Below are 12,478 nucleotides of genomic sequence, written 5' to 3' on the forward strand. Positions count from 1 at the left end.
TTAAATTGTAGAGGGATGACACTAATGAGGTTTCAAGCTATACTTTTAAAATAAAAAAGAATAAAACTTAAAGTTTTCTTAAAATTAACTCACATAAATGGCACATGGGGTACCTTAAATTCTGCTTTAAAAATCTCAATGAGTAATAGAAAATTCAGCACCAGCAAGATCCTGGGTAAGCTAATGGACTGGACAGCATTCAAGGCCTATTCTTTTGTGTTGCTATAAAAGCAGCAAATATATCAAGCATCATTTTGTCTCTAGATTTTTGTTAAAGAAGGGTAAAAACTGTCATCCAATATGTATAAAATAAATCTGTGCACAAAAGATCAGATATTTATTTTTTATCCCCCCTAATATAGCCTTCCTTGTACGTTTTTTTTTTTTTCTTTCACACAATAGAAGACTAATATACGTGTGACTGATCGCATAACATGAAGAAACTAGTGAAGTGGTTGTGTATTTTCAAGGAGACTGCTGGGGTGTCTTTAAAGTACCCTTCTAAATTTAAATTTTATAGCCTTTGCTATTAGAAAGGTTTAAGAGCTCACAGACTAGGAGTCAGATCTCTTATTTAGAAGGAGGGCTCAAGAAATCTTCCCACTTACTATGAGAGAAATAATTGATATTGATCGTGAAGTTCTTGATGGGAAGAGTTGAGGAAGTATTCTCTTTCTAATACGTTCCTGAATGTCTTTGACTCTAAATAGCAGATCTCTATACACAGAGTTATCTGCCATTTCTTCAAAGTTATTTGTAAGAGGTGAATTGCAAAGATGACTTCTCAATTATTGCTTAATGTTGTTTCAGCCCATTTTCAAAACCATGTTTCTATGTTCTGTGATATATGCCAATACTTTCTTTTTTTAGGTTTAACTGTGTCTTCTTCACATTCCCAGTATTTCCGCTCCCTTTTTGAGAATTTCCACATAATCTATACATAAGTCTTCCCAGCTAGTCCCTTAGTACTGGCACCCTTCTATGAATATTAAAAAACTTCAATTAAATACCAAATTCTTACACTGGCAGTGAAGGTTCTCCATAATATAGTTCAAGCATATTTTCCAAATATATCTCCTAATCATCATTTCCTGAGTGAATAAACTCTTAGCCAAACTGCCAAGTCATCACACCAAATTTTGATTATTTACTCATTTCAGTCCACAACAACTTGTATGTCCTTCCCTCTCATCTCTTAGTTCTGTCAACTCGAGTCATTTGAATGCCACCAGTTTTAAAACTAAGTCTAAACCTTAGCCTGAAATGACCTCTTATACTGATAGCAAAGCAGTTTGATTTCAGAGAGTGAATATTTGCCTTAAAAAAATTGCCTTGGTGATTTTTTATTTAAGAAATGTTCAATAATACTTATTACTTTTTAAGAATTCTATAGCCTCCTACAGGAATACTCCCAAGCTCATTCTGTGAGGCTACTATCACTCTGATACCAAAACCAAAGATATTACACAAAAAAAGATAGACCAATATCACTGATGAACATAGACACAAAATATCCTCAACAGAATGCTAACAAAAAGAATTCAGCAACATGTTTAAAGGATCATACACCATAATCAAGTAGGATTTATCCCAGAAGTGCAAGAAATTTTCATTCTACACAAATCAATGTGATACATTGTATTAACAAACTGAAGAATAAAAACCATGATTGCCTAAATCAATGCAGAAAAAGCTTTTGACAAAAGTCAACATCCAATTATAACTTAAACTCTCCAGAAATTGCACATAGAGGGAACTTACCTCAACAAAATAAAAGCCATCTATGATAACACCATAGCAAACAGCATTCTCAATGGTGAAAAACTGAAAGCATTTCCTGTAAGATCAGGAACAAGGGAAGGATTTCCACTCTCACCTCTTTTATTCAACATAGTTTTGGAAGTCCTAGCCATGACAGTCATAGAAGAAAAAGAATTAAAAGAATGCAAAGTAAAAAATAGGTAAAACTGTCACTGTTTGTAAATAGTAGAATGATACTATATGTAGAAAACTCTAAATCCTAAAGATGCTACCAGAAAACTACTAAAGCTCATCAATGAATTTAGTAATGTTGCCATACACAAAATTAATATACAGAAATCTCTTGCTTTTCTATACACTAACCACAAAAGATCAGAAAGAAATTAAGGAAATAATACAATTTGCCACTGCAACAAAACGAATATCTAGTAATAAGCCTACCTAAAGAGTCAAAAGACATTAACTCAGAAACTGTAAGATATTGACAAAAAAATCAAGGACTGCACAAACAGGTGGAGAGATATACCATGTTCTTGGATTGGAAGAATCAATATTGTGAAAATGACTCTACTACCCAAAGTAATCTATAGATTCAGTGCAGTCCCTATCAAATTACAAAGGGTATTTCTCACAGAATTAGAGCAAAAAAAAAAAAAATTTACAATTTGTGTGGAAATACAAAAGACCTCAGGTAGCCAAAACAGTCTTAAGAAAGAAAAACAAAGCTGGAAGTATCAAGGTCCCTGACTTCAGAGTATAAAGTACTGTGTCAGTTGCTCAGTTGTGTCTGACTCTCTGCACTCCATGGACTGTAGCCTGCCAGGCTCCTCCGTGCTTGGGATTTCCAGGCGAGAATACTGGAATGGGTTGCCATTTCCTCAGAGGATCTTGTCTAGCCAGGGATCGAACCTATGCCTCTGTGTTTCTTGCATTGTCAGTCAGATTCTTTACTGCTGCACCACCTGGGAAGTCCATAGACTGAACTACAAAACTACAGTAATCAAGACAGTATGGTACTGGCACAAAAATAGAAATATAGATCGATGGGTCAGGACAGAAAGCCCAAAGAGAAATCCATGTGCCTATGGTCACCTAGGAGGAGACAAGAATATATAATGGAGAAAAGAATTTTTTTTTAATAAGTGGTGCTGGGCAAACTGAATAGCTGCATGTGAAAGAATGAAACTAAAACCCTCTATAATACCATACACAAAAATAAACTCAAAATTGACTAAAAACTTAAATGTAAGGCTGGGCACTATAAAACTCTTAGAGGAAACCATAGGCAGAATGCTCTTTGACATGAATCAAGGCAAGATCTTTTGTAACCTACCTGCTAGAATAATGAAAATAAAAACAAAAATAAACAAATGAGACCTAATATAACTTAAAAGCTTTTGCACAGCAAAGGAAACCATAAATTAAATGAAAATACAGCCCTCAGAATGGGAGCATATATTTGCAAATGAAGCAACTGACAAGGGATTAATCCCCCAAATATACAAACAGCTTATGCAGCTCAATATAAAAAACAAAAACAAATAACCCAATCAAAAAAATGGATGGAATACCTAAATAGACATTCTCCAAAAAGACAGACAGATGGGCAACAGACGACAAAGTCTTCAACATTGCTAATTATTAGAGAAATGCAAAGCAGAACTACAATGATGTATCACCTAACACAGGTCAGAATGACCATCATCAAAAAATATACCAATAACAAATGCTGGAGAGCATGTGGATAAAAGGGAACTGTCTTGCACTTTTGGTGGGAATGTAAATTGGTACAGCCACTATGGAGAACAGTATGGAGGTTTCTTAAAAAAACTAAAAATACAATTACCATATGCCCCAGCAGTCCCCCTCCTGGGTAACTCCTAGATAAAACCATAATTACAAAAGATACATGTACCCCAATGTTCATTACAGCACCATTTGCAATAGCCAGGACATGGAAGCAACCTAGATGTCCATTGATAGATGAACGGATTAAGAAGACGTGGTACCTATATACACTGGAATATTACTGAGCCATAAAGAGGAACACAATTGTGCAATTTGCAGAGGTGTGGATGGACATAGAGACTGGTACAGATTGAAATAAATCAGAATGAAAAAACAAAGATCACATAATATCACATGTATGGAATCTAGAAAAATGATACAGATTAACTTATTAGCAAAGCAGACATAGAAACATAGAAATAGAGAACTGACATATGGATACCACGGAAGGAAAGAGGGGTGGGATTGGAAGATTGAGTTGATCTATATATATATATATATATATATATATATATATATAATGTTTAAAATAGATAACTAATGAGAACATACTATATAACACAAAAAACCCTACTCAGTACTCTATAGTGACCTAAATGGGAAGGAAATCCCAAAAAGAGAGGATATGTGTATATGTATAACCAATTTACTTTGCTATACAGCAGAAACTAACACAATATTGTAAGGCAACTATATTCCAATAAAAATTAATTATAGCATCCTATAATTTTATTTTGGTATAAGGGTTATACTTGAAGCTGTGAGATTGTTGATGAGTTACTAGACAGTTTTATTGTCAATGATAGGCTGTGATAGATCAGGTCCTGGTTTGACAGCTGTGGCAAATGGTGAGCCATAAGTGTAATTTAAAATGTTTTGTTTCATTATATTTTATTTGTTATGACATATATATATTTTTTTCTTTCCTTCTGTCATTATTTTTTGTGTTTAAAATGAATTTGGGACTCTTAAAACAATCAGCATCCTTGTGGAAAAATCCTTCATTGTTTAATTAGATTATGTTCTTTCTCCATTTTTTCCATCAAATATCCTGACACGTTATCTGCAATTGACATTTTTTGCCATGACACTATTTTTATATTATAAAAACTTCTAATTATGCAATAGGATATTTTACTCATTGAGTCAGTCAATACATATTTGTTAATCAATCATGTCAAATGTTCCTGAGGTGACAAGTAAGATGAGGAAAGAATGCTTAAAATGACTTTGAGATTTTTCTCTAGCAGTGATTTAACTGCTAGTTTAATTGTAGGTGCTGAGTTAGAGGATCAGTGGGTTTAAGTAGGAACTAAGGAAGTTTGCTTAGGAATAGAAGATTAATTTTAAGTTACTAACTGTTTGGTATGAACAGTTTTATGTTTGCCATTATTAGGTAAAATTATCCAAAACCATAACTAAGACAATGAAATAAGTCTGTATCAGTTTGCTGCTATAGTAAAGCATTTTGTAAGTAAATACAAGGTGATCTCTAGGTATTATTTAATTTTTAGGAAAATAAATATGAACATATTAATTAAAATATTAAACTGTAAATTTACATCTTTTCTTTTAGATTTGTGTACAGTAGAGATGCAATTTATCCTTTTTTAGTAGAAAAAAAATTCCAAAAATTTTATTTTATTCCCTTCCAGGATACTGATGGCTCGATTGATAAAGAATCTGCCTGCAATGCAGGAGACATCCTGCAATATAGGAGACCCAGGTTCGATCCCTGGGTCAGGGAAATCCCCTGGAGAAGGAAAAGGCAACCCCCTCCAGTATTCTTGCATTGGAAATTCCTTGGACAGAGGAGCCTGGCAGGCTACAGTCCATGGAGTTGCAAGAGTAGGAAATGACTTAGAGACTAAACCACAGGATATTGTCCAGTTTTGCATCTAATTTAGCAATCTTATTCAAATATCCCTTTGCTAAAAGTTTTTAATTTTTACAAGAATTATTTTTATTGCCTTCCACAGTGCCTATATAATTTCCAGTCCTATATGTATACTTTTTAAAAATATAACAGCTTTTTTGAGATATAACTCATTTTCCATACAATTTGCCAAAATACAGGGCATAGTTCAGTGATGGCAAATATATTTGCAGTTACACTCATTACTGCAATCAAATTGAGCATATTTTTATCATCCCAAAATCAAATCGTATACCTATTAGCAGCTGTTTTCCATTTCTTTTCCGAGCCCCAGTCATAGACCATTATCAATCTGTCTTCTGTCTCTTTATTTTTGCCTATCCTAGATATTTTCTATAAACAAAAACACAGAATATGTAGTCTTTTGTGAGTAACTTCTTTCACTTAGCATAGTATTTTTAAGGTTCAGCCATGTTGTAGGGTTTATCATTACTTCAGTACTTTTTATTGCCAAATAACATAGTAACATAGATTATATGGATATATGTTTTTTAGCCTTACATCAGTTGATGGATAATGGAGTTGTTTTTTGTTTGTTTGTTTGTTTTAGCCTTAGAAATAACACTGCTATGAGCATTAGTGTACAAAGTTTTGCATAGATAAATTTTGTAAATGTTCTTGAGTGCACACCAAAGAGGGAAATTCCTGAATCTCATGGTAACTTCACTCTTAAAACTGAAGAGCTGCCAAACTAATTTTCAAAGCAGCTATATCATTTTCCAATCCCATCAGTAGTAGATGAGGGTTCCAATTTCTTCACATCCTTGCCAACAGCTTTTACTGTATGTCTTCTTGATTATAGCCATCCAAGTATGTGAGAAATATGTCTTTGTCATTTTGACTTGCATTTCTCTGATAATATTGAGCATCATTTCTTATGTTTGTTGATCATTTGTATATTTTTGAAAGACTATTTATACTAATATTTTGCTCACTTTAATTGGGTATTTATTTTTTATTAGTTTTTAAATTTGTTTTTATTAGTGAGTTGTAGATATTCTTTATATATTCAAGTTGGAGATTTCTTAACCGGTTTCCTCCTGGGTTGTCTTTTAACTTTTCTGATGGTATTCTTTTAATTTTGATGAAATCCAGTTTATCTTTTTTTGCTGTTGCTTGTGTTTTGTTGTCTTATATAGAAACCATTGCATAACCTAGTCATGAAGATTTACTCCTATGTTGTCTTCTAAGAGTTTTATAGGTTTAGCTCTAAAATTTAGATCTATCATCTATTTTTCAGTTCAGTTCAGTTGCTCGGTTGTGTCTGACTCTTTGTGACCCCATTGACTGCAGCACACCAGGCTTCTCTATCCATCACCAATTCCTGAAGCCTGCTCAAACTCATGTCCATTGAGTCAGTGATGCCATCCAACCATCTCATCTTCTGTCATCCCCTTCTCCTCTTGCCTCAATCTTTCCCAGCATCAGGGTCTTTTCCAATGAGTCAGTTCCCATCAGGTGGCCAAAGTATTGGTGTTTTAGTTTCACAATCAGTCCTTCCAATGAATTCAGGACTGATTTCCTTTAGGATTGACTGGTTTGATCTATTTTTAATTAACTTTTATGTATGGTATGAGGTGGAGATTCAGCTTCACTCCTTTGTATGTGAAATTTGGCCATTACTGCATCACTTGTTGAAGAGAATGTTCTTTACCTCTGGAATTCTTGGAATCCTTTTAAAAATCAATTGAACATAAATACAAAGGTCTTACTGGATTCTCAACTCATTCCATTGAGGTATATTTTTATCATTTTTCCATTACCACTTTATCTTGATTACCATAGCTGTGTGGTAAGTTATGAAATCAGAAAAATGTGATTCTTCCAAATCTGTTCTTATTTTTCAAGGTTCTTTTGGCTATTCTGATTCCCTTGGATATTCATATGAATTTTAGGGTCAGCATGACCATTTTAGCAAAGTACAAGTCAGCTAGGGTGTTTAGAGGGATTGCTTTGAGTGTATTACTATCCTGACAAGAAACTTTCCAATTATTATCATGGATCTATTTTCCATTTTTAAGTCTTATTTTTTTTCATCAGTGTTTTGTTGTCTACAGAATATATGTTTTACACTTTTTTAGTTAATATAATTCTAAGTATTTTTGATGCTCTTCTAAATATAAACATTTTCTTGATTTTATTTTTGGTTTGTTCATTGCTAATATATAGAAATACCAATTATTTTTTATGTATTTATGTTATATATTTATGGTTGCTGTGTTTCTTGTGTGTGTGTTGAAAGTGTTAGTTGCTGAGTTGTGTCCAACTCTTTGCAACCCCATGGACTGTAGCCCGCCGAACTCCTCTGTTCATGGAATTCTCCAGGCAAGAATACTGGAGTGGGTTGCCATTCCTTTCTCCAGGGGATCTTCCTGACCCAGGGATCAAACCCAGGTCTCCCTACTCTAGGCAGCCTTTTACCATCTGGGGCACCAAGGAAGCTTGTTAGTATTCTCCAGACAAGCAGAATATATCACATATAGATAAATAGATATACATATAAAATCAGTGTACATATCATTAATGTCCCAGCTCAACCACAAGAGACAAGTTTATCCTTTCTGCACCATTTTTATGCTATTTAGGTCCTCAATGGATTGTATGTTACCTACCCACATTGGGGAGAGCAATCTACTTATCTGAATCCACCAATTCAAACTAATTTCATATAGAAACACCTTCATATCCACACCTCAAAGTAATGCTCAATCTAAGCATCCCAAGGCACCAATTGATTCATAAAATTAAAGATAACAGTGCTAATAATTTTAAATTAAATTTATTATGATTTTCTATGTGAAAGATTATTTTATCATTTGTTGTTGTTGATTCGCTCAGTCATGTCTGACTCTTTGTGACTGTATGGACTACGGCATGCCAGGCTTTGCTGTCCTTCACCATCTCCCAGAGCCTGCTCAAACTCGTGTCCATTGAGTCAGTGACGCCACCCAACCATCTCATCCTCTGTCGTCCTCTTGTCCTCCTGCCTTCAATCTTTCCCAGCATCAGGGTCTTTTCCAATGAGTCGGTTCTTTGCATTGCATTAGGTGGTGAAAATATTGAAGCTTCAGCTTCAGCATCAATCCTTCTAATGAATATTTAGGATTGATTTCTGTTAGGATTGACTGGTTTGGTCTCCTTGCAGTCCAAGGGACTCTCAGGAGTCTTCTCCAACATCACAGTTCAAAATCATCAATTCTTCAGTGTTCAACCTTCTTTATGGTCCAACCTCACATCCATATATTGCTACTGGGAAAACCATAGCTTTGGCTAGACAGACCTTTGTTGGCAAAGTAATGTCTCTGCTTCTTAATACATTGTCTAGGTCAGTCATAGCTTTTCTTCCAAGGAGCAAGTATGTTTTAATTTCATGGCTGCAGTCACCATCTGCAGTGATTTTAGATCCCAAGAAAATAAAGTCTGTCATTGTTTCCATTGTTTCCCCATCTAATTGCCATGAAGTGATGGGACTAGGTGCCATAATCTTTGTTTTTTGAATGTTGAGTTTTAAGGCAGCTTTTTCACTCTCCTCTTTCACTTTCATCAAGAGGCTCTTTAGTTCCTCTTCACTTTTTGCCATAAGGGTGATGTCATCTGTATATCTGAGGTTATTGATATTTCTTCCAGCAATCTTGATCCCAACTTATGCTTCATCCAGCCTGGCATTTTGCATTTTGCATTCATCATAATTGGAAATAATTTTACTTCTTCCTTTGCAATCTGAATAGCACTTACTTCTCTTCCTTGTCAAATTATCTGGTAGATTTTCTGTACTGTGCTAATTAGAAACACATCCTTTGTTCGTGATCTTTGGGAGGAAGCATTCAGTTTTCAGCATAAAATAAGATGTTAGCTGTTGGATTTACATAGAGGTCCTTTATCAGAGAATAAGTTGATTTGTGTTTGTGGTTTGTTGTAAGTTTTTACCATAAGTTTTGTTGGAGTTTGTCAAATGCTTTGCTGCATCTTTTGAGATGATTGTGTGATTTCTATTCTTTATTCTATTGATACAGTGTATTTGGCATAATAAACCAATCTTGCATTTCTGGGTTAAATTAGATATGTGTACTTTGGAGGTATTTATTACGAATTGATGTACATATTTGAATGTTTTATAGAATTCATCATTTAAACCAAATCATCTTCAAATGCTTTTTTAATCAACTTTGCTATTTAATGAATTTTTATTTATTAATATATGAATAATATCTTTGGCTTATTTTTTGTATATGCTCTTTCTATATGTTTAAGAGAGTCCAATGTTAATTTTTGAAAATTAGACTTTGCCAGTTAAATGCTTTATTATTGGTCCTTATTAGTGATACTAACATACCATCACAAAGATATTGGTAAATGTGACCAAATTTAGAGAAAGAAGCCGATCTTAATCTTTTGAATTAAGAGTAAAAGACATGCCTCATAGTTTTAAAATGGACTGATGAAAGATCAAAACTAAAGAAACTATATAAACAAAAATCATCTGATGAAGTATAAAGAATAATCTAATGGGCTTGCTGTCTACCTTCCTAATTATAATGAAAAGAGCTTTGTGTTTCTTTTACAGTGTGGTATGTGCTATAACTGAATAATAATATCATAACTAAATTTTATAATCTATTGAGTAATGAACAGTAGACTTTCATATGAAATTATACCTTAGTACTTAAGAGTATACAGCCACAATATGGCTTTGGATTCTGACTCTGCCATGTATATACTATATGATCCCTTGGCAAATTATTTACCCTTTATATTTCACTTTCCTTATTTATAACTTGAATCTCATAACACATTTCTACTAGCTATTCAGAAAATGTGTATTGAAGAGTCATTTACATATGTTAGATGTGACTGTTGGTTGCTAAGTAGACACTGAATAAGAGAAATATTGTTAATCCACCATGGATGCTGTTAAAACCATGCATTTAGATCTATTTTTAAATGTTTCATTCAGTTATTCAATATAAGTTTGATTATTTTTTAAATAATTATATTATGATTGTATTTTTATTGTTTCATGTATTTTGTGTATCTTTTTGCCTGAATTTTTATTAAAATTAAATTAAAGGTTTTATCTGCTAGCATTATGTTCTGTATCACCTGTGGGTCTGCTTCATTAATTTACTTTTTATCTAGTTATCAAAGATTTAATTCTATTTTTTTCTCATGCCTAGAAATTTTTTCTTGAGTGCTAGATATATTAAATAAGATGATTGATGTTAAAAACTTAGATAAAGACCTGGTAAAGTGTCAGAAATGTAGTACAGAGTCAATAAATAGTAAAGATTAATGCTGTTCTTTATTATCCTCAATATTTTATCTAGGAATTTGTATTTATGATTGAAATTAGTCGTGGAAATAATGTATGTTTTCAAAGACTTTCAAATGTACTTTAAGTAAAAGCTGAAAAAAATAAAGCATCTGTTTCATATTGTTAAGTACATTCTTCCTTATCTTCTTTTAAAATGTATTTTAGAGTATTTTTATATGGGAAAATGGACAAAGAATTTTATTCCAGTTTCACCTATTAACATATAACATTGTATAGCACATTTGTTACAACTAATGAAACATTATTAATGTGTTGTTGGTGGTGGTTTAGTCGCTAAGTTATGTCCTACTCTTGTGATCCCATGGTCTGTAGCCTGCCAAGCTCCGCTGTCCATAGCATTTTTCAGGCAAGAATATTGGAGTGGGTTGACATTTCCTTCTCTAGGGGATCTTCCCAACCCAGGAGTCGAACCCAGGTCTCCTGCATTGCAGGCAGATTCTTGACCGACTGAGCTATGAGGGAAGCCCAATATGTTATTATTATTAACTAAAGTTTATATTTTCTTCAGATTTCCTTCGTTTTTACTTCATGTCCTTTTTCTGATCCAGGATCCTCTCTAAAATAACAGATTGCATTTAGATGTCACATCTCCTTGGGGATCTTTTGACTGTTACAGTTTCTCAAAATAATCCTTATTTTTGACAAAATACTTAACAGCTTTGAAGAATACTAGTCAGATTCAATTTTAAATTTTCATGAAAGGAAAACATATTTCTGAAATGTTCAACGTATTTTCATTATTCAGTAAAAAATGATGTATTTGTATAATTTATGAACAAGTAGGATTCCAAAAATTCTTAATGAAACGCAAAAGATTCTAAACTAGTCTATAATAGTCAAATGTGTGGAAGGGAGTGATGAGGAATGAACTTAACAGTCTAGTCTTGTATAATGAGTTTCATCTGCATATTTGGTTAATAGGTTGTTACTGAAGGATGATACTCAACACAAGAGTGTTAAAATACATAGTATCCATGGACAAACCAGATGAATTGAATGGAAAGAGAGACCTGGCCACCCTTAATATTGTCACATCATGGAGTATATCCTGAATTACCTGAGCATAATTTTTTTTTCTTTAGTTTTAAGGTTTAGGTTTTAAGCCTGTTCAAGCAATCTACTTAACTAACTTTTGTTAAAACTGAAAAGAAATATTTGTAGCAGGATAGAATTAGATGGTTTATTTTAAATTTCAATTTACCAAATCTCATTATTCATTATTAATATATATGTATTGGACGTGTATATTTTACTATGCTAACTTGATGGATTCTGATGCTAAAGACTATTATAACCTCTGCATCTTATACACTGATCTAATAGAAAAAAGCCATCATAATTTGAATGTTAAGAGGTACATTGTTACATAAGAACATTTTATTTTGCAGAACTATTATGGAGCTGCTAAGATGATATTTTCTGACAACCCACTTGGTCTGACCTGTGGAATGGTATGCCCCACCTCTGATCTTTGTGTAGGTGGATGTAATTTGTATGCCACTGAAGAGGGACCAATTAATATTGGTGGATTGCAGCAATATGCTACTGAGGTATGTAAGATGTACAATTGTTTTTTCTATCCCTGAAGCACGAAAATCTTAAAATAACTTTAATCCTGAAGCTTTGTTGATATCCAACATTTTTAGTGTGATATACAGCTA

The 12,478-nt window shown here is 33.2% G+C and overlaps 1 protein-coding gene across 1 annotated transcript in view; it reads left to right on the forward strand.

Moving 5' to 3' along the window:
* The window catches only part of DPYD (dihydropyrimidine dehydrogenase), a 930,468-nt gene that overhangs the window by 223,044 nt on the left and 694,946 nt on the right, over positions 1-12,478 (forward strand). Inside the window, exon 5 of the mRNA XM_005888124.3 lies at positions 12,206-12,367. Within this exon, the coding sequence (XP_005888186.1) occupies positions 12,206-12,367 (162 nt within the window). The remainder of the gene's footprint in view (positions 1-12,205; positions 12,368-12,478) is intronic.

Source organism: Bos mutus, chromosome 3 (genome assembly GCF_027580195.1).
Source record: "Bos mutus isolate GX-2022 chromosome 3, NWIPB_WYAK_1.1, whole genome shotgun sequence".
In the NCBI taxonomy this organism is placed as follows: domain Eukaryota; kingdom Metazoa; phylum Chordata; class Mammalia; order Artiodactyla; family Bovidae; genus Bos; species Bos mutus.